At 33.1% G+C, this 24348-nt stretch overlaps 2 protein-coding genes across 2 annotated transcripts in view; one reads left to right on the top strand and one right to left on the bottom strand.

Moving 5' to 3' along the window:
- The window catches only part of LOC147072625 (adipokinetic hormone/corazonin-related peptide receptor variant I-like), a 110062-nt gene that overhangs the window by 46738 nt on the left and 38976 nt on the right, over window positions 1–24348 (top strand). Inside the window, exon 2 of the mRNA XM_085946244.1 lies at window positions 17450–17677. Within this exon, the coding sequence (XP_085802370.1) occupies window positions 17450–17677 (228 nt within the window). The remainder of the gene's footprint in view (window positions 1–17449; window positions 17678–24348) is intronic.
- LOC147072626 (lewis-type alpha-(1,3)-fucosyltransferase-like) lies at window positions 1877–2692 on the bottom strand. Its single transcript, XM_085945934.1, is given in 1 exon segment — window positions 1877–2692. A coding segment is annotated over 1 exon segment (816 nt).

Below are 24348 nucleotides of genomic sequence, written 5' to 3'. Positions count from 1 at the left end.
CGCGGATTGTGCAAATGACGCGTGCTGAACGAAATATAATTTGTCATAAAAATCCAATATGCGTCCATTTAATGTTTATTGTTATATTACTAATAATAATAGTATGTTCATTGACTTCTTTTTCATTGTTTTCTTTTTTAAGTACATAATATATGTAAATTTTTTAGTCATCTTTACACGATTTAAGAATATTTTCATCCGAGGTCATGATAAAACAAATCGACGTGCAGACACCTCGACCGTCGGTCTCCGATTGGTGACTAGTGATAAATTTCGTCGCACCTACTGTTGAAAATTATTTTCCGTTTCACTGGAGTACGCTAACACTTACTAGTGACTAGGGGTAAGTTCATTAGGAACGAATAATTCGTGCTCTAACTTATTTGGAATATCGTTATTAATACATGTGATAAAGATACGAATTTAGCGCGGGTACCTAATTAAAATATGTTTATACGCGAGTGAAACATTGGACTATAACGCCGTGGGTCCTAGGTTCGAATCCTGGGTCTGGCAAGTACACATATTGTTTTTCAATTTGTGTCTGTCAGAATATGGACCTAATAGGTTGAGCAAGTGGCTGACATCCATTTCTCGTAAAAAACAAAATCTGTTAATAAAAAAATACTCTGTGGAGGCCCATATTATGATCCTATTAGGATCGGACATGGTCGAAAGAAGAAAAAAAGAAAAGTGACTTTCTAACTCGGTGGCGAATTTTTAATTAACTGATTTTTAAAAGTATTCCTTTATCTAACTTTTCTAATTTTAACATTTCTGAAGGGTCGGATTGAGAAGCAAAGCATGTTGGAGGGTATGTCTAGATTCTAGAATGTTCGAGGATATTCTTTTGATTTTTAAAAAGTCCCGTTGTTCAGAACCGAGGTGATTTTGGTTTTGGGGCGATAACATTGCCAGCAGGTCGTTTTCGTTACACGCGCGAAAGGCGCAGCGTGTAAATGATTTTGGTAATATTTATTTGTGAGCAGGGGTTGTGAACTTGCGGGGTCGGATGCTGCGATTTTATATTATAGCAGATAGCTGATGTTTTGTAGAAAATATTTTGTTATTGATGGAAAATTGGGGCATTGTGTATGGATAGGAATATTATTGGTACCTAGACTACTGCCATAATATTAATATTATATTAAGTACTGTCAAGTATAGTTTTTGGTAGTTGAATTGGGTAATAAAATTCCGACATTGATATTAATAAGTAATACATAATGTACTATCGGTAAGAAAACTTTTAATACGGAATAGCGAAATATGTATTGCATATCGATTTAAACATATTATGGATATATTGTATAAGACCCATATAAATATTTTTACAAGAGTAATAATCACAAGCTGCAGAGTTTTACATTAAATCGTCACATAGTGAGTGAGTGGACTTTAAAAGAAATGCAAGTGTCACTGAAGCTAGTTCCAACCATTACGTCGATTATAATAAAATGAATCTAACTAAACCCAGATGTAGGTTTTTTTTTAAATGAAGACACCGTCTACTAACTTAGTGCGTTAATGTTAAAGTCTCACTTATAAATTATTCGTAATTCGTTATTTCAAAATAATTATAAATAATGTTTATTTAGAAACCACACCTAGTCAAGATCGACGATAAAAATGGTAAAATTATTTATAGGGAAGATACAATTTTGGAATATACACTTTAGAAATAACTAATTCGCATCATTCACTTTCCGGGAAAATTCTCTGATCTTTAAGATATCAATCCTTCTATGATATATGCGATTTATTTCTTATAACTGCATATTTTTATCTGAGAAGCCTAAAATTATATAGGTAGTGGTTTTTTACTGCAACCGATCACAACTGCACTAGGCTAGTACCGATTGTCTTCAATGAATAACTATGGCGACCTGCATACTGGATGAGTTAAGCTCCCATGCCACCACTCTACAATATTTTCATACACCTTCGATTTACCGGTATGCAAAGCTTTACACAGTTCGCAAAATGGAGTAGGAGGGGTTCCAACATGGTAAAATGACTTCCACTAAAAATATTTCGCGTACTCTTCTGGATTATTCATCAAAAACGTAAATTTTTTTGAAAGGTTCAATGCGGACAGTTTTCCAGCGTCGATATACGAATTTGGGGGCAGAAACTTTGTTAGATTGGCTCCTCCATAAATGACAGGAATGACGTCATTTTCTAAAGCGTTTGAAACCTTTTCTGTGACGTAATCGTCACAGTTTGAATTTTCGAAAGAGAGATAGAAAAAATACTCTTGGCGCAATTTTTGAAAACAGACCTTTTCATTATTTGATCTTGGACATTTAAGAGGACCGCACCCTCCGTAAACATCGACTGATATAAATTGTTGCAGATCTTTCACTTTTTTCTCCCTTTTATTTGCACTGTGACAGTTGGACGAAAACCATGCCACCGGTAGTTTTTTTCTGTCATATATGTCAAAGAACGGTTTAATATTCTCGCGGTTAAACACTGGAAGAATCCAATTGGGATTATCTCTCGGCGACACTCCATTATTATTAACGTCATCCATCTGAAAGTACGGCATGAGTGTATCGGAATCTAATCGATGCGTTATTGTAACGTTAAAGAAGCCATTCATGCTGCTGTCTGTAGGGTCATTAGCGGGAGACTCTGTCGATAAGTAAACATATCGCTGGAATATCGATCGGGTCGCGGGAGTGATCATTAGCATTCAAACACACGATCATGATATTGTTTTTGTCTATATAGAGGATACTATGCACATACTATTCAGCAATATGATAGACATAAAAATTTACTAGATTAGACATTTGGTATGAATGCAAAAAACTATGTTGAAATTAAATTACAACAATATCACATAACTGTAAAGTGATATAAGAGCTCAAATTTGATATAAACAAAACAAAATAAACTTTTAATTATATAACTGAAATGACAAATAGTTTTTCACAAACTAATAGGTACTTTTTAATAAAATATTTTACATATTTATATATTGTATATTGTATATTGTAGACGTAATGATCTTGTGTTGTAGGTTGTGAAGATATAACGTCTATTAATTTTATGTAGAAGGTTGCTTCGTGTGTGTGATAACTGATAATACTGATAATATAATGTTTGGGGACACAATTGAAATGAGACACAGCTTTGATATGGATTGTTTTATATTATTGTCCTAAAACATTTAAGATTAACACGACACTAAAACAAGACTGTCACATTGTTTTTATACTCTGTTACTGAAGGTTACATTATGAGTTTGAATTTGACATCGAAACTTTATGCAGGGTTGCTCGCATTACTGTACCGTTGGAGGCCAGATTTTCAACTCAATTGTGACTCATTTCGCTTAGTATTATTGTCTATGTTATACAAATGAACATATACAATAATACCTCGGTTGTAGAGTTGAGTAAACATCTACAATATTATAAATATTGAGTAGGTATAAGTAAAACAAATTATTAATTCAAAATGTTCATAATATGGCATTAAGAATGAAAATAACAGTTTAAAAGCAAGTTAGTAAAGGAGAAAAAAGAAGAAGTTAAAAAGAAGTTAAAAAGAAAAGAAGTTAAAAAGAATAATTCAATAAAAATATAAATTAAACTACATAGCACCTCATTAAAAATGTCCAGGTCTCCCGCACAGCCCTCACTCAGGAGGAAACAGTTTTCATCCAAAAGACGTCATGGCTGCGACCACGCATGTTATTATTAACGGGTCCTTATAAATACAAATTTACCATAATTCCGGTTGAAAACTATACCGCATGATAGCAGAGCAGGTGAAAATGCTTTAAGAGCAGAAGTGACCTACGAGCTTTAAGAGAATGAAAGGCGAGCATGCCTTGAAGAAAGATAGTCGGAAAATAGTCGTTCGTTAGTACAATAATTCTGCTAATCAACGACAATAGAATTATTATTTAAAAAACTAATTGCATACTATTTATAAGCAGTGATAGACCTAGATCATGGCCCCCACAAGGGGGGGGGGGGGGCTGACAGGACTCTAGCCTGGGGGCCCGTGCTCAGGAGGGGCCCGGTGAGGCAAGTTGACCAGATAAGTGAGATAAACACGCATCACAAATTTTCTTTAATATTAAAGAAAAGTCGCATGTGGTGCTATTTTCCATCAGTAATATTTTTATTTAAAATTATGTGGTTGTAATTTTTTTTGTAAATTGTCAATCAGTGTATCAATACTCGGTAACATCATAATTCAAATGGATGTATTTGAATATACGAAAAACATTAAATATACACATTAATTTTACCGCGTACATTATTTAGTAATAGTATTACTTATTATTAAAAGTAGTATTAAGTACTGTAGAACGTCACACTGACTTAGCGATATGTAGGGGGCCCGCTTCAGGATGTGGGGGCCATGACCTAGATACTTATGATTTTAATTAATTTCTTTTGCGAATATTATTCGTGACTTCACTATCATCATCATTAGCCGGGGTCGATCCACTGCTCGAATCTGCAACCCACGGTTTTACATGTATAATATAAAGACGGCCGCTCTACAGGTTAGGTCAAAGTGGTTGCTATATTGTGTGATATAAGAAAACAACACGCAGAAATCCTACGTGCGTTAGTATTTATGCCAGTTATTGATAAATTGTCTTAAATCTCTAGGCACATTCTTGTTCCCAACAGCGCAGCATACCATAGCGTTTACGAAACTGAAATGATCGTTGAAACTCTCCGTTGTTCGCGTTCGCTTCGGCTGAATTGAGTATTTCAAGATGCTTGTAGTAACAGTGATATTCAAAGTTTTTCATTCCATTGCGTGCTTTTTGTGTGAAGTTTTTTTATGATACCCTGTATCGGTTTTTTATATATATTTTTTTTATCGTAACCAATTTAAAACTAGACCTTGATAATCACATGTGATAGCTTCCATGTTTAGTTATATTGTGCTATAGTCAAATTATTATAACATGTTACTTGCTAAAAAGAAAAGAATGTTCTATTTCTCCTTCACGATGAGAACATTTATAAATAAAAAAATGCTATAGGTGCGGTCAAACAACATTAAAGTAAGTATCATATTTTTATGTTCATGAAAACGACAATAATATTCGTGTTTGCTAAGCTATGTTGTGCGTACTAATTAATACTAATTTATATATTTCCCTTCAAAACTGAGTGATATTGGGCTTTGTTTAAACTCTTCAGATTTGCAAACCAGATAGGTACTTACTTTCCATTTAGTTTGGCATATCTCATCCGATTATCATTCATTCCTCGTTCAAGGAAAACATTTTGTATGCACTTATAATATAATTTGTTAGTAACTATATTTTCAGTGCGTAATGCGAATGATATATGACCAAAATAATGTTTTTAAAATTGGAACGTAATAGTTTTGCTATTGCTAAGTAGTTTGCTATCGCCTGAAGTTATAATTTACCGAGGCATGCAAATTTATCATTTTGACAGTGCATCATCAAATTGGATTTAGAATGCTAGGTACCTATCAGGTATTTTACGAAACTATTCGCACATGGCGCACACTTTAAGAATCATTGATGTATTCTATGTTTCACCACGCTGTTTGGCCCATACCTATTATATTATTATGTACACACATGGTTTGAACTTATTTGAACGTCTTGAAAAAGATTCAGCAGTTCCTGACTAGATAATATATCGTTCTTTTGATTTATGAGTTAGCAATTCCTAGTATCATGAACCTTTTGCGCCCGATTCACCCGACTACCTGTGCTTTTCTTATAATATACCTATCCCTTCTTACTCTACTTCAAGCTAGAACTCCTTCCCACTATTTTGCTTATGCTTTATTATAATATAAAACTATAGAAAAAGTACATCAGAAACCTCCGTTAATCCGCCATGCGTTTAAGTGTGATTTAATTTAACTTCCATGACTTTAATTAAAAGAGTGACCATAAGAAAAAGTAGCACATAGAAGCAAATTTAAAACTTGTGTAACTAATAAAATCTATTACAAGACTGTCTACCGAATAGTCGCTTAGAGATCATTACGATGACTGTAGTATGGTGCCAATGTTGCATTCCTGACACTAGCGAAGTAAAGTCAATTAAGTTCATGGTTATAAGGTTTTTTATTCATTTTTTTTTATTAAGGAAAACAAACAGTTACATATTGATTACAGAAATTTTAAATATAATAATAAAAAGTTATTGCAACCAGCAAAGTTTCCATATATACATTATAATATAGTTAAGCCTAACAAGATAGAGAGTACAAATAACATAAATATAAAGAAATTACATAAGAAGATTACATGAGAAAAATGAGGAAGAATAATGCATAATTAAATGATATACAAAAGATAAAAAAGAAAAATAAAAAAGTAACATAAAAAATAAAAGAATATATATATATATATATATATATATATTATGTATAAGTAAATACATAATAGATCTATTTATACAAGTTATTTATACAAAAGGTTTCAAGAAGGTTTCAAAGGGTTTCAGGAAGATATATAGAAGTGTGAATAAGTGGGAATTTAAGGTAAAAATTGGCGCAAACAGTTAGTACCTATTACTATATTAAAAAAAAATACAAATATTGTGAAGAAACCTCTTGCTCATGTGGCCATGCTGTATTAATTATTGTAAATAGAATAGAGAATTCTAATAAAATGGTCACTCACTGACGGAAGGTGCCAAAAAGTGAAAGTTGAATGTCCAAATGAAGATTTAATGAGTGCATAAAAATATGTACAATGTTGTAAACGAAATACATACACATATTTTAACTATTGAGGTATTTAAAAATAAAAATATGTATTTAATGGTTAATCACTAGGTATTAATTAATAGTACCCATACAACATTTTATTTATTAATCAAATGGAAGGTTACTCAAATTTTCAAGTGCAACTAAATTCAAGCAATTATTTGAACACAAAGTCGTTATTCATCATCATGATCTACCGGGGTCAATCTAGTGCTAGATGAAGGTCTCCCCTAGCTCTCTCCACTTATCTCGGTCCCAAGCTATTGACTTCACTGCCACGTAGATCCACCAAAAATTATTGATTAGTTTATCCAGGTGGCGGCCCTGTGGACGTTTAGCGCCCCTCGGGTACCATTTAGTATATGACGGCATTTTTCCAGCGGCTGTCCACTCACCGACTGACATTTCAACCCATTGCTATTTAATTTGCTTAGCGACCTATATCATATCGCGTTCCTTTGTCTGCTTCCTTATCCATTGGTATCTTTTGTGAAATTTAGTCGTTATGCCCAGCATTCCTCTTCCCATGCCACGTTGCGCTACTGGTATTTTTTTTTAAATTTCTCTTACATGAAGAGTCCCTATTTTACATTACAATGAAGTTATTTTTGAAGATACTATTCAGGCACCCAAATGCACTCCATGCCAGTTTGGTTCCGCGACCAATCTCGCCACTCATACCTCCGTCGATTGACATTTTTGTTGTCCAAGATATATAGATATTAGGTCTTTTGTTGTTCGGTGTGTAGATCCAACATCTATTAATTGTATGCAGAAAGTTGCATCGTGTGTGTGATATTATATGTTCGAGGCACAATACAAATAAGACACAGTGATGTATTTTCTTGGGTTTATATTGTAGCTTTACATTTTAGATTATAGGTGTTTACATTGCGATTTTAATATTTGTATTGGATATTCACTGAGTTGCGCGTGAATATGCCTGTACAGTGTTCTATGCCGAAAATGCAACTAATTTGTTAGTATTATTGTCTGTGCTATACAAATGACCACAGACAATAATCCGTCGGCTGTAGAGTTGGGTAAACCTCTACAGATATACGTAGTTGTTGATCTAATTGATGCGAGTGCTATTGGTGTGAATCAGTTTTAGATCAGCAAATTAGTTTATTATTACTTTTCTCTTCGAGACATAATATTTATATAAGCCTGCTTTACGACTTTCATTTGTAAAGTCCTGCATCCTGTTATGAAAATCTTATGGGTCATTTGCAAAGACAACATTGCCATCTTAAAAATGCAGGTGACAGGTATCGCCGTTAATGGCGATTTCACTATTCTCCCAGTCAAGTCGGGTTAATACATATTCCATAGTAGCGGTGAATAATTTGGATGAAATCGTGTCGCCTTGTCGGGCACCCTTGCTAATAGAAGATTTTAAAGACGATTTATGAAGGTTACGCTGGTGGTTGATGAATGAATGAATTATTGATGAATAAATAATAGAATATTTATTCATGAATTATATAAATGAAATTAAAATAAACAATTTTAATAATAACAACCGCATCAAGAGATATTGTGCGAGTATTTTTTGTCTTATTTTAACATGTATTTTTTTTCAACTCGCCGTGACATTTGCATTAAAATAAAATTCTGTGTACAAAATTCAAATGTAACGCAGAATGTTACCAGCCGGGCGGCTGACGGTTCTTGTCCGATCACTGAAGTTAAGCAACTTTGCGGGCGGATGGTACTTGCATGGTTGACCGCTTTTGTAATATGAAAAATAACATTTTGACACTTTATTATTAATATGTTAATGATATAATTCATCAAGACCTGCTTAGAATAAACAATAATTGACGATAAAAAATATTCTTCTATCTATAAAATATCAAAAATTGTGTATGGTTTATTTATGGCGTAATTTTAGATATTTTTTTCACATGACAAAATAACGCGCTCGGGTGGGTTCAAACCACCAACCTTTCGGTTAGCAGCTAAACGCCCTGCCTTTGCACCACTGGTCGCCGTGGGAATAGCGACAATTTTAAGGTATAAATATTATGAACTGCGAACGTTCGAATTTTTTCGAGAGCTGCCCGGCTTTGGGTGAAACAATAGCTCTCAGACATATACATGTTTCAATGTACTTCCGTGTAGCGGAGGTACTCAGCATCAGGCTATTGATGCATTTATATAATTTAACCTTAGTCTATATACATAAAAAATAATGTTTGTTTTTCTGTCTGTCCCGTATGCATTCCTATACTCGTTCCTATACACGTTCCTATACTATCTTCTTTCGTTTTATCTTCTACTATTATATTATCTTCTTCTATTCGTGTGCGTTCCTATACCATTCATCCGATTGCAATGAAATTTTGGTGAGTTGTTGTGCGCATGCCCGCAAAGGTTTCTAAATTGGTAGGTACAACCATATTTTTCTTCTTCTATTCGTATACGTTCCTATACCATTCATCCGATTGTAATGAAAGTTTGATCAGTTGTTGTACGCATGCCCGCGAAGGTTTTTGAATTATTACAACTTTACTTTCTTATATTATATTTTCTTCTATTCGTATGCGTTCCTATACCAAATTTGGAAAATCCATGATTCTCACAATGACAAGTGTATGTGGCCTACTCATGCGTTGGAAAACCTTCTGATGTATTCGTGTACGTACCAGACGGAAAAACAAAAAATATTGTGTATCCTAAACCACTTCAATAAACAGAATTAAAACACAAACACTTTCTTTCTTTAAGTGGCATTGCAACGCATGCCGGGTATTCGTTAGTAATTTATAAATAATCATACATGAATATAAACGTCGTATGTTTGAATATGCATCTGTTTCAGATAATTTTTGTTTTGTGTTCTGTGCCCCGCCGCCATACAAAAAGATGACTGTAATATTATCGACAACTCAATAATTTCATTATAATTATAACATTCATTAAAAGGTAATGTCAATCGGTCTGTCCTAATTTGGAAGTCAAGTAAAATGCCGAGTATTTAAAAATCTACCTAACTTTTAAATAATTATTTAATAATGTCCCCTTGTCAAGTGGGAAAGGTTCCGATCCTTAATTAAAAATTAGCGAGAAAACCAGCTTTATAAACTTCGTTATTACTCAGTGTGTTAATATTACCTTTTCATGCACCCACCCTTTGCAAGGCTTTATTTTTTAACCTCTAATTCTTTTCTGGGAAAATACGAATTAAACGAATACCTACAATATAATAATAAATTATCTATTAATATTTTTAGTCCATTAAAATTATATACTTATCAGAAACCTTATTTATAAACATAAATTAATGATTTTGTTAAATCTATTTTTCGGCCGTTTTAAATATATTCACATTCAAATCATTATCTTTTCACAAAAATTATCATGTAGACCAGGGTTGGCGAAATTTCCCTAAAGATTCCCTTTCTCTAAAGATAGGCTTTAAATTGTAATTGTACAATTCATTTTTAAATTTAATAATGTTGGTAAGCAATATTTTTAATATCATTTCATTACATTGATATTCGATTAATGCGTTAAGGACATAACATTTCCGTGGATGTATGATTATTTAGTACTAATAATATTATTTTAGCCGAGGCTGCACGCTGTGTAAATTAATAAGCCAATCACTCAATAATAATTCAAATCCTATTCAAATATTAACTCTTGTTGAGCGATCAACTTGATACCAACATTCAATCACTTTTAGCAAGAGGATTATTAATTATTAAATAATATTATATCTGTGAGGTTTATCACTTTGTAATACTATTTTACATTATTGTTTTTTAAAAACTCTTTTGTATAATATTATTATTTCAATTATTAATAAGAGTTTAATTTTATAATTATTATCATGTATTACCTACTGACAGATATTCAAATTGTGATTTTTTTTTAAATTCACAATTTGAAGTTCTTATCTTTCTTATTGTATTAATCTTCTAATAATTATAATAAACACAGCAAAAACTTAGTGACATGTGTACAAATTAATACAAAACTATTCATAAAAAGCTAAATAGCTAGAGCGGCTAACTTGGTCTCGGTATGTTTAAAAAAATCATATCGTATAGGTATTTCCGAGATTGCCCCAAAATGAGTTCTGTATGGATCTTCGTTGCCTCTTTCCTGCAGTCATACAAGTTTGGTCCGAGGCACAATATACACATAACACAAAATTATCACAGTTACATATCAGGCTTAATGTAGATTTTATATGATTGCGTAAGAAATCAATATTTGTGATAGATTCAACCCTCTATGCGAGTTTTTTGCATAATTTATTATTGTAATCTCTTTTGTTTAGATTTTGCAAGTGGTACAAGTCTTGCAAACTTTCTATCATAGCATTTACAAAAACTTTTGTGTTATTTTAATTTATTTTTGTCATTGTTAAAAATGGAATTAAGATGATTTGAGATATTTTAATAATAATATGTAAAAAAAAAAAACATAATACATCGTACTCTCAAATCTCAACTTTGGTTTTACCATTTTTGTTAAATCAAGAAATATTCATTGGTATTTATATAATTTGATTAATAGGTACACAATAAACGTCTTTATTCTAGGTTTTCTACCTGCTAAAGTATAAATGACGTATTCAAATACAGTGCAACTATCAAAAAATACAGTTATTGGATGTATATCGATTGAAAGTTAACGAATTCGTAGCTGTACTTCACGAAGCAGAAAACTGGCCAAGTCAATTTATATGAACAAGAGGAGAGCAGAGCATCATAAAGTACACAATAGTGTAGGTCTGGAACATATTGTGGAAATGATCCGAAAAATACAGAACTCTCTTAAAAATGTATTAAATTTCTAATAAACACACAAAAACAAGCAATTTCATTCATGAGCGATATTGAACGATTCTGAGGTAAACACTAAAATATGAAATATGATTTTCTAAGGACCAATTTCTATTTTTATTACGTAGATATTTTTGCGTCATTCATAATTGCAACAATGACTTTTTAGTAGTTTTTAATTTGTATGTATCAAACTATATGTATATGTAACACTATTATAATATTACATGGTAGGTCTCGCAAAATCGTTTGACATAACATTTGGACTAGATTAAAGTTGTAGACAAGTCATCATCATCAACATCAACAACATCGTCAGCTGGGTTTGATCCATTGCTGGATGAAAGCTACCCGTAGCTCTCTACATTATCCTCGATTCTTAGTTATTTGCCGCCACGTCCATCGGCTGAATTTTATGAGCATGTCTATCCAGCGGGCTTTAGGGCGTCCCTGTAGGCATTTAACGCCCCTTGCACACCACTATATGACGGTATTTGTGGACATAATATTGTAACTATAACAATTAATAGACCAAGTTTTTTAAAATTACATATTAATTACAATTAAATACTTGAATTTCATGTGCTTACCTACTTATGAATACGTTTTTCATCATATTACTTATTTCTTTTAATCTGCACACATTACAAATGTGACGAGTTAATTGTATGGCTTTTTTATATACGAAGGTTAACATGCGGGAGTTAATTGTCCAGGGGGCTAATGTTGGGACGTTTATGTCTGGGGAGTTTTTGGCCTGGGGGTTACTGTTTTATCACCATAAAAAAGGCAATACAAAAACGTCAAAATAATTTTGCTACGCTCATTATACGAGTATATTATGATATCTCTCGTAGAATTAATATCGTAAGCCATAATAATTTGAGATATAATCCCGGTTTTGGGCTCACGCCCCATTATCACCATGTTTCAGTGCAATTTTATTTTAGCCACTGCGCTTATGATCATCTGTTTCCTTTATTTTCCTTCAATAATAATTTCAGTACCTATAATATTTTACGTATTTGTTATTATAATATGCCCGAAATACACAATTCTATTTATCTCACAGTATATTTATGATAATAATATTAAATTTGTATGAATTGTGGTTTGAAAAGGGTTGGCAATATTATATAAACGGTAAATTATCATTTTCACCCTGAGGCGGAGGGTGTTAAGTCTTGCCACAGCGGAAATTGTTTTTTTCAACAAACATACTCAACCTTTTATGTTCATACGTGGGCGAATGAGTAAGTGATTGATATTATATCGATATCTAGAGGAGTATGAAGGTACCTATCTACCAGCAGATAGGTACTAACTGTGGCCGAGTGCTAACGTGTCCGCTTATGAAGTCATGCATTGCTGGTGTGAATGATCCAAAGCATGGATCTAATAGTTTTAGCAAGTGACTAACTTCCATGTTTATTTTTAAAAAAAAAATGTATATTTCGTGAGGTGGCCATGCCCTACATCGGATTGAAGATCTAACGAATAAAATAATGTACTTATTTTAACTGGTCACATTTCATCTGATTGAAAGCTGATAATGTCTACTTAATAAAATACTCACCAACACGCCACGCCATCTGCAACCGAGACAGAAAGATCTTTCTCGTTCAACCGGGTGTTGGGCCCATCGGTCCTTGCGATCTTTTCACCGCAACATCGAGGTTTCCGTTGATGACCTTCTGTAAATCCGCGTTTTCTCTATAAGCGTTGTATTTAAAGAATTATAGAAATTGCTCACCACAAACTTATTATAATGTTAAAGAACAGGCTTTGCAAAAAATATACCTATGTACATAGTTATTTCACGGCTTACATGTTGAAAAACTATCCAATCCTAATCACAATCAGAATCAACAATATTAACGTTTTCATCATCTCTGAATACTCAATAAAATTTATTTTAGCTTCGAATTCGATTCAATACTGTTAGTAACCTCCTTATTCCGCCATTTTGGAATTATCGCAAAATCTGTCAAGCACATTTAGAATTTCAAATATAATAGGTAGGTATAACTAAAAAACGGAGCTGAGTTTGATGTTTTATGAATAAACATACTATTGAAAAGTACTTACAGATTGAAAATCTATAGAAAAATCAAACAAATATGTAAAAATGAATGTTACAAACTTTCAAACTAATACTCGTAGCCTCAATAATCATACCTTTTTAATATTCAGTCTGCTCCACACCAACTGGATTCTGTGGTCATTCATTTCATAACAATTGTTCACAATAATAATAATACAAGATACAAGCAAAGAGCATTTCGTTTGGCGAACCTTTTTTAGTGTTTTACTCTCTCTCCTCTCCCCTAAAATGTGTTCAACCAGGCCACGAGCTTTTATTTTAGCTCTTCTTCTGAAAAATATATTCCCTCTTATTATGAAAAAATCACCCGAAATCAGAGTCAAGATATCACCTTTGAGAATGAAAATTCCTGACAAATTGTAATATGGGGACCTTTTTAGCCATATTTAAAAAAACCGTTCAAATTTTCATTTTTACTAGGTGGTACATCAACCGGGATGTTTTACGTACCGACCAGATATTGACATTTTTTTGGTATGCACATGGCTTACCATCACTAGTCTAGGCTGTAATTTACAAACTTCACAACCTTGTCAAATTACCTGTATTATTCTTAATGTCTCTCTTTCCAGTAAAATTTGTAAGCATGAGATGAGCCGCAGACTCTAGTAGACAACACTGCCTCTGAAATTTTAGTTTACTTTACAACAATGGTTATAATATTACTTAATATTATGGGTTTGCACCGACGTGTACATAATGTTTAATTTTATTGCATGAATATGCTTTTAGACAGTCATCATGATAATAGCGATATATTATATCGCTATCGTCTGGCAATGAAATATCAATCGATATCAACTATTACACCATTATAATTAGGTATTATAGTATTACGTGAGTGGGATGGAAAAGCCGATATTATTTTAGTTTTTAACCATAGCGACAGCAACGTTGTTCTATGGAGATGAGCCTGAGATCATCTATTTTAATGGTTCTACAGGGACTATAGCTTTTACAAATATTTTGTTATGTTTGTCTCTTTGAGCGAGTTATAAAGAGTCATAAAGAACTCAGAAGAGCGGTTAACAGTATGAAATTAACCGCTTATCGGTTAATTTAAAAACCCGCGGTTACCCGGTTAGGCGGTTTCGGTTGAAACCGGTTTCGAAGCTCTACTTCAGTCGTCCACGGTCCACTGACTGGCAACAGCTTCCCATTCTTCAACACATGCAAATATTAGTCTTCACGCAAGCCTATTATTGACGAATAGAATCCTTTGAGAAACCGTGATTATCATATCGTATCGTCATGTCCCGTTTTGTTATATTTATTGCAATGGTGTATAATGTATATTATCATCATCAGCTGAGTGGGATCCACTGTTGGATGAAAACCTCCTCTAGTGGTTTTCACTCTTCTTGATCCCTAGTTATTTGCTGCCACGGACATCCACCGAACATTATAAGTTCGTATAAACAGCAGATTTTAGGGTGTCTTACCATGAAATAAAAAAGTAATTTGTATGTAGAACTTATGAATATTCTACCTATGATAAACTATTTATCATAATTAAATCAACATAATATAGAATATTTTAAATAATAATATAATATACAGTAGCACATCAGCATCTGTCAACCTCCATAAACTATCGCGCAGATTTCTTACGTATCGGGAAATTTGTACGTAAACAGTTCACCGCAGGGCACTTATTCGTGCCCTGCAGTACGTGAAACATGAGTTCGTGTAACATTTAATCAAATGACGAGTTATTCGTTGAACATCATTTCACCGTGGAGTATATTTGTAAGTATGCTACAACATGTGGCGAATTTTATGAGATATCTTTACTTGGTTAGGTTAGGTTAGATTAGGTTGGGGTTAATCTAATTGGAACAGTACTATTTGCAAAGTATATCGCCGCATTTTGTAAGATACGTACAAATGTATTCCACGGTGAAATGTTCAACGAAGAACTCGTCATTTGATAAAATATTATACGAACTCATGTTTCACGTACTGCGGCGCACGAATAAGTGTCCCACGATGAACTGCATACGTATAACTTACATGTAACCGATTTCTTTTCATCAAAGGAGTCCGACAAGGTGTCATAATCTCACCTAAACAATTTACACCTACCTCTGACTACTTATTCAGGCTTGACTGAACTTGACTGAAATGACAAAGGAATCCCCATAAATGGAGAATATCTGAGTCATCTGCACTTTGCCGATGACATAGCAATTTTCTCGCAAGAACTGCACTGAACTGAAAGGCAGAATGCAGGAACTCGCTGAAGTAAACTACAAAGTAGGCTTGAAAATAAATGTAACAAAGACGAAAGTCATGTTCAACTGGGTTGCGGGCCAAAAAAAGATCCTCATCAATGCTACTCAACTCGAACAGGTGAAAACTACATTTTATATGGACGTATATTTGATTAAATTGTTCGCAGAGTAAAGCTGAGCTGAAGTGCTTTCAGCCGCCTGAGTAATATTTTCAAAAACGATCTCCCACTGTGCGCATTGCGCAAAGTGTTCAACCAGTGTGTGCTTCCCGTAATCACATATGCGTGTGAAAAATGGACCGTAAGTAAAAGAGAGATCCAGAAACAGAAATCCGAGTAGCACTGCGTGGTATGGAGAGGTGCATGCTGGGCATAACGAGAGCGGGCATAAAACGAAATGATTGGATAAGGAAACAAACAAGGGTTTGCAACATAATAGAGTACGCTAAAAACCTCAAAGGAAAATGGGCTGGACACATAGCTCGAAGAAAGGTTAATCGCTGAACAAATCTAGTAATCCAGTGTTACCCAAGAGGTACAAAACGTCCGAAAGGTAGACCTAGAGGCCGCACGAACGATGCAATGGTTGAGTTCTGCAGAACTACATGGCAACGCAATGCTTAGGACTGAAAAAAGTGTAATAAGCTTGGAGAGGCCCTAATACAGCAGTAGATAGATTCAGGAAGACGATGATGTAAGAATGTTAGGCATATTCTCAACTCTTGTGAACTATTCGTTTAATAAAAACAATGGTTAATTAAATTAAATTAATTTCAAGGTAAACGTTAAATAATACTTATTTAATAGGATGTAGGTTTTCGAGACGTAGGCGAGCACCTGATTTAAAACGTGCCTTTTGGTTTTCAAGAAAACAAGCGGGACTTTTAGCTCAAGGTAACATGATACATGCGTATCATCATCTGTAGTAGTTAAACTTAAAAGATGTAGACCCTCTACAAATAGAAACTTGATTCCCCGTCCATAGATAATATATATATAGAGATATAAAAACAACAAACTTATGTACCTATTTATGTAATTGTTCGAATAGCGTTATTTTATAAAATATTTTTTGGCCGCGGAAAAGCATTCAAATTTTAAAATATTATTAATTTAATATCGCGCACGAATATTTTTTAAATTGGAGCAGCCGATTTGTTTTGCTGTAGGTCCAAGAAACAAATTTCTAAAAAAGCATAAGAAATTTCGATTTTTAACCAGAATTACAAGATACGGAAAATACAGTAAAATATTAAGAAGGTCTGTATTTCGTTTGATTTTTTCAGATTTTCGGACGTACTGTCTATCTTTGAAGCGGTGATTGCAGACCTCGTGTTGTTATGTAGAAAAATAAAAGTTTATAAGAAACATCCATTTTACGTCAAACAATTGGATGTTCCATTAGCCATTAGTGTTACCCTCAATAGATATTTTGAGTTGCTGTAAGATTATGATAATTTACCTTGAAATTATGTAATTAAAAAAAAAACCGACGAGCAAAGCGCTCATTGCCCAATAGTACTTCTGTCACGTATTGTCTAGTAAAATATAATTTGATGGCTATTTCAGATCGGCTGGAGGATAACAGTGAAGTGGATGGCGGGCAATGCGGCCTGCAAAGTGTTCCTGTTTCTTCGCGCGTTCGGCCTCTACCTGTCTTCGAACGTGCTCATTTGCGTGTCGCTGGACCGATACTTCGCTGTACTCCATCCGCTGCGGGTGACGGACGCCAGGCGTCGGGGCAGGAACATGCTCGTGTGCGCGTGGGGAGTCTCATTCTTGTGTAGTATTCCTCAGGTACGCATATATTCTTCTTATTCTTTGCAGTTTTCAATCGAAGGTTAGTTATCCATGATCTAATCAGCGAAAATGACATGTTAATTTAGACAATATAATATAAACAAAATGGAAAGACCATTGTCAGTAGCCAACCCAGAGAATACAAAAAATACTAACCAAAGATGTTGAAAGAAACCCTTCAGTTTATAAATCTTTTTTATATAATACCTTTACGAGTATAAGGGAAGCTGAAAGAAGATTACTATCGTAATGATTAAATTATCCGTATAAAAATAAATATTATTTTAGTAGGACTGTTACGCACTGCTACGCTTGTCAAGACTGTTATGTCTTATATTTTAATACGAAAAAATAACGTCTACAACCAACTTTTCGTTTATTCAATACGTTTAGCAATTCAGTTGGAAATAATAAAATCAATTTAAGATTTAGGTACTTGTTTTAAATAGGGTGGTCAAGATTCTTGTTTTTTTTAAAATTAATATTAATTGTTAAAGATATGAGAATTTTAAAGTATGTAAAACTTTGGTGAATATCTTGTTTACTGAAATAAAAAAGCCACCCGTTTTAGCATTTACCTTAAATAAAAGTTTCACTAGTACCGAGCGAGTCTTCAATGTACACTCATTTTTGACACATTAGCCACCATTGCTTTATCAGAACACATTGACTGCTGACTAGATAATTACTTTTTAAATACCACATTTAAATAACATGCTAATTATATCGAATAGCTTCCTAAGCATCTTAATATTTAGCGTCCAATGTATTTTAAGCATCCAGGACATGAATGTTAACAGCAGGCTGCTATTTTCAGTTTAACACATAAATCTCTTTAGTGTAATATAGTGAATATTCACTTTTTTATAGTAAACATATTTTTAAAATAGTGGAGTCATTTATTACCAATTAATATTACATGTAAACGAATATCCTATCATACTAAAATCATTCCAGAATCGCTACTAGGTTGAGTGTTATGCAAAAAGTTGAATAATGTATTTGTCACTCCAACCTCGTTGCTGGTATTTGCTCGAGTTTCATTAAACACACTGTGGCCATTGAAAAGACCACTTTGTAAATTTTATCCAGCTGGCGGGATTCTAACCAAAAGTCATTTGACCTATAGAACGCCATCATACAGACTTGACCATAATAAGCGGCGTGTTAATTATTATTAATTTCTATATAATGTTATTATCCTGGTACTTTGAACGTAATAGTAAAGTTGTCCTACCTTTTTATCTATGGGTGCATATTCTGTCAGCAGCCTGCTGTCCGATATACCATTTGACGTTTCAATTATATAAGTCAGCAAATCGAGTTGTGTGATCATCTTTATCAATGCGGAAAAAAATTCATGCGTAAAAAAGAAGTCATTTCTTTTTTTCCCGAAAGATAAAACCACAAATACATCAGGACGTTGTTGAAAAAGTCTTTCATGTTGACTTTGGATTATTAAAAGGTAGGTAGGTACTTATGTAAATATAAAAAAATATAATATTTAAAATTCCCGCAACATTGATTTTATGCATTGAGTCTTCCAATGTTGTACTTTCCAATCTAAGGCTTTATAATTCATTGAATAATTCGCCTATGTGCCTATTATAAATACTTTTTTTTGTACTTGAGAAAAATACTGAATAAATAATATAGAATACTGAAATGTCGTTTTGACATTTCATATTGATTTCCATAGTAACGCACGTATATATTAATAAATTAGTTGCTAGAACCCCCTTAGCAACCAATAATAGTGTTTTACATTTACGATTTTTTTCAGAAATAACTTTCTATACAAAACAGAATTAACTGAAAATGAATTCAATTCTGCTTAAAAATGGCTAAAAGTATTAAAAGAATGCATTGTCGTCGTGTTCTGATATATTCTAAAAGTTTCAAATGTCTAGCTAGTCGGGAAGTTAGTTAAAAATCTTCAATCGTCCAATACACATCTTGGACAAACAAGAAAAAAAATGTACTGGACACACAAGAAAAAACGTGTACTGGACAAACAAGAATACGAGCTAATAAAAACGTGGTAAAAATTCACAAACATCAAGAAAGCCCCCCAATATAAGATGGATTAAAGAAAGTTTAATATTATACAACTCAACCCATACAATTTATAAAAGGATAAAACTTACCACGATCGATCATAAGGATTATAAATTGTATTATCTGATACAAATAAACATAGCATAAGAAACGTAATATAATAAATGCACATTATTATATTTTACTAGAATTCAACAAAAAAAAATACATTTTACAGAAATGTTTCAGTAGCGGTGCACATCCAATTATGTATATTCCAAAAGCATATTTTTGTGATTCAGTAGTGAGTATGTAGATTTGATACCCAGTGTGATTCATGGTATTCTAAATGAAAATTTTCTTCTCTTGGTATAATATTTAAGTTGACTTAGGTATAAAGAAATAAATAAAATATCCAGCCGAAAATTTTATTCGCGAGAAATATTAGGGAACACATAATAATATTACATACCAAAATAGGAAAGAATTCTTGCCAGTCGTATTAAATTACCAAAGTCTTATTGAATTCGCCTTTATTGGAATTGTCGCTCGGAGGAGGGCGGCGATTTGAGAGAGAGTGTAGAATAACAGATTACTGCCATCTAACAATATTATATCATACCAAGTAAATAAAAAAGTTTATTTGTTTAATTTATTGACAGGTGGTATGTTTTTGTTAATCTATGGAATGAGACTTTTCGCATAATGTATCAAGTATTTAATTAAGTTAAGTACCTACCTACGTTATTATATCTGTACCTCAGAGTACGAAAGCTTTAAGTACATTTGTTATGAAAATAAATTAGGTAGTACTTAAAAAGATTTAACCTAAATTATCAAATATTATATATGTCAGGCCCAATTCACACTATTCATAACATACCCTCAAAATATAAAAAAATTATAAAGCTGATTTTACATTAATATTAAAGACATGGAGAATAATTGTAGTTGGCATTTTCCGAAATTCTTCTTTTTGGTGATTAAGTAGTCCAACTCTTAGGTATAGAATTATTATTTTACGATAAAGTACTGTCACCGGATATATCGCTCTCTTGCGATGATAGCCAAATTACATTTTTATCGGGAAGTGGGCCATGGAAACAGAAACACAGCAGAACAGTTTAACAGGATTTATTTTCTCAATATAATACAGCGATAAGAATATGTTAAAAAATTTCAGTTTTAGATAGATCGACGTTGGCACTCCAACGTACACTGACGGATGTCATCCACACTCACTGAAACTCTTGCATAGACTGAGCACTGAATTTACGAGACTGTTTCGTGCTAGGAGCATAGGAGCTAGATTGGTGGAAAGCAGAACTGATTCTAGGTATAAGTGCAATACTGCTTATAACTGTTAGAATTGACTGGGTATCGGTGGCGTCGTAGGGGGCCTGCACAAGATGGCAGCGCAGAGGCCCAAGGTTTGGGCGGCACGTCTTCCGCGAGTCCATCTTACGAGGATACAGCTACCTTTCCGTGCGCTGTTGGTTTAAAAAAAGGGGGCTCCAAGTTAGAAGCAGAAAGCAAACGACGTCTAGGCTTCAGGAGGCCCTTAAGGCTCGGAGCGTAGCGCTAGTTTAAGAATATTCCGAGAGGGCTGCGTAGCTCTTCGAAGTAGGTATCAATCGATTATATACGATGGCAGTCCATTCGAAATAAACTGCCAAAGTAGGTATCGAGATAATGCTGACTATGGCTGGAGATAATGACGATGTGAATGCTGGTGCTGGGTATCCGAAAGGAGGTCCTTTCCAGTTTGGCGGCGAAATTTAGTGAAAATGGGGACACATTAGTATTAAAAACTTATTTTTTGTCTATCAGCATCATTCTTCTTCTTATTCATCATCATTGGAACTTCATGGCTAAAGGTCGTACCAGAATGGGCTCCATACCTCTGTGTATGAAATCTTTGAAAAAATATTTTTGTTCCCTTAAAATAAAGTGTTTGAAAATACAAAGAAATCTTCAATATTAGAATCTTTTTTTTTCAATTATGCATGACAAAAAGAGAATGAGTATTTATCGAAACAAATAGCAATCTTCAAAGAATAAGATTCTGTCTCACGCAATGTGACATAATATTACATATTTTTTATGAGAAATTCGAAAATAAATGTAAGTAGAGTCAATACAAAAACACAGTCAATAAATTAATATTAATAAAATTGTACATATCGCCCCGTCAAAATGAAGCTGTTAACTCTAAGCTATAATAAAATACAAAATATACAGTTTAATAATTGTAATAGTACGGTAGGTACTTAATAATATGCAAGAAAACATATTTTGGGATTTTAGTAAAACTCAATGTCACTTATGGATCATATTTAGCCGTTTGGTCTTTGTTTGTTTTAAAGATGAAACTTCTTTAACGGCGCTGTGTAATATAAAATGTGGTACCTAGAGGATATCCGTTTCTCCACCACCGAGGGAAACAAAAAAATCGACATATTAATGGTATGTGGACATGACATCGTCTGTGGCACTATATAAACCAATTCGACTATTATTATCCATACAATATTTACTGACCAAGCTAATGATAACATAATATTTTCTTTTCTTCTTATTCAGTAATAGAGTATTTATTTTATCCTTTTTATAACTCGCACCGTGAGTGTAAAACCACGGCATCTGCAAAAGAAATGTTTTGTATATATTAGGGTTTCAAGTCTTCGTTTTATCAGGAGAAATAGAGCTTCTAAAAAACCATTATATTTGGTTTATATCTACATTTAATTGCATGTTCTTTCAGTTACTTCACTTTTATATTATGAAGTTCATGACTTTTGCAGTTGTTTTGCATTTAATCTCGAAATTGAAAAATTTGCATATACTTTGGTTTTACACTAACGGTGCAAATTGTATGTGAACCTACTTTCTATTGAATTATCTATTATGGCACATTGATGAATAGCTGTAATGACAGAGTACTCTTTTTTTCTAAATAAATATACCTAAGTATATATCTAATATATAAAAATCAATGTTTGCTTGTTCGTACTTTATGCGCTGCCATACCGTTCATCTGATTGCGATAAAACTTTGTCAACTTATTGCTTGCACTTGCGCGAAGCTTATAGGCATAGTAACTTACAGTATGTCTTATATGTAAAAAAGAGTGTCTGTCTGTCTATCCTGTATGCGTTCTTATACCATTCCTCCGATTGCGATAAAACTTTGGTGAGTTGTTGTGTGCACAATCGCAAAGGTTTCTGAATTAGAAAAACCATATTCTTATTCTTAATTCTATCTTCTTTTATTCGCATGGTTCATATACCATTCATCCGATTGCAATGAAACTTTCGTCAGTTGTTGTGCCAACACCCGCAAAGGTTTCTGAATTAGTACAACCATCTTCTTCTTCTTCTATTCTATCTTCTTCTATTCGTATGCGTTCCTATACCATTCATCCGATTCCGATGAAACTTTTGTCAGTTGTTGTGCGCATACCCGCAAAGGTTTATAAATTAGTATTATATAAAATACAAAGTTTGTTGTTTGTTCGTTCCATCCAATTCTGATTTTTTTACTACATATTAATACCACCTATGGTGGCCGCGCGAATTAAACGTTGGACTATAACGCCGTGGGCTTAGGTTCGAATCCTGGGTCTGGCAAGTACACATATTGTTTTTCTATCTGTGTCTGTCAGGGTATGGACCTAATAGGTTGAGCAAGTGGCTGACATCCATTTCTCGTAAAAAAATCTGTTAATACAAACCTCTACTCTGTGGAGGCCCATATGATCCTATTAGGATCGGACATGGTCGAAAGAAAGAAAGAATACTATTAATAACGTTTGCATATTTTAGATTCGATTTTAATTTAGTGTTCTTTTGTTTGACGTTTACTCCTATTAGAATTATTTTCATATTGCCATATTGTATTACAAAGTTATTTTAACATTAAAAAGGTAATTACTTATTATTATTTTTTAAATATCTGGTTTAAATTTGGAATTGCAACCATTATATCATTATTTATACGAGTTCAATTATTGTATCTGTTTAGTTACACTACCCTGTGATTATTTTACAAACCCGGCTCTCTAGCAAATATCATAACTCATTAGTTAAATAATATAGGTAGGTCATTTCAATTTACTTATATTGGTTCGCACTCAATAAATCTAATATATTTCACTTAGACATTTCTATCTGAATTCTAATTTAAATAACAATGATTATTAACAAAGGAAGATATTCTCGAGCCAAATTATGGATTTTGGCGAGGGATGAAAAGCTTTTCGGGAGCTTTTAAAGGTTCTCAAAACTGAATTCATAAAAGTATGTACTTAATAAAACGAAGTATACTAACTTTTAGGTGTTTATAATTTTAAAAGAACATGGTCAATCACGTAAACTCATTAATTCGAATACAATTAATACTAAACATGCAAACCTTCCACAATATTATAGGTATTATCTTTATTTTTTACGAATACTAGTTATTAATAATTATTTATCAGGTCTTTTTCCATAATATGCACACTGATAAAACTATTTACGAATTTTATTTTATAAAACATTAAATATATTTAAAAAAAAAATACATTTTACGCAAACTTTTTACATAATCTCCTATATATTATTATCCTACAGCTTTGCCCGTTTTTGCGA

The sequence above is a fragment of the Rhyacophila brunnea genome, unplaced genomic scaffold, assembly GCF_057557595.1.
Source record: "Rhyacophila brunnea isolate RB1 unplaced genomic scaffold, BYU_Rbru_1.0 scaffold_19, whole genome shotgun sequence".
Taxonomy (NCBI): domain Eukaryota; kingdom Metazoa; phylum Arthropoda; class Insecta; order Trichoptera; family Rhyacophilidae; genus Rhyacophila; species Rhyacophila brunnea.
This window is presented reverse-complemented; position numbering and strand designations above follow the sequence as displayed.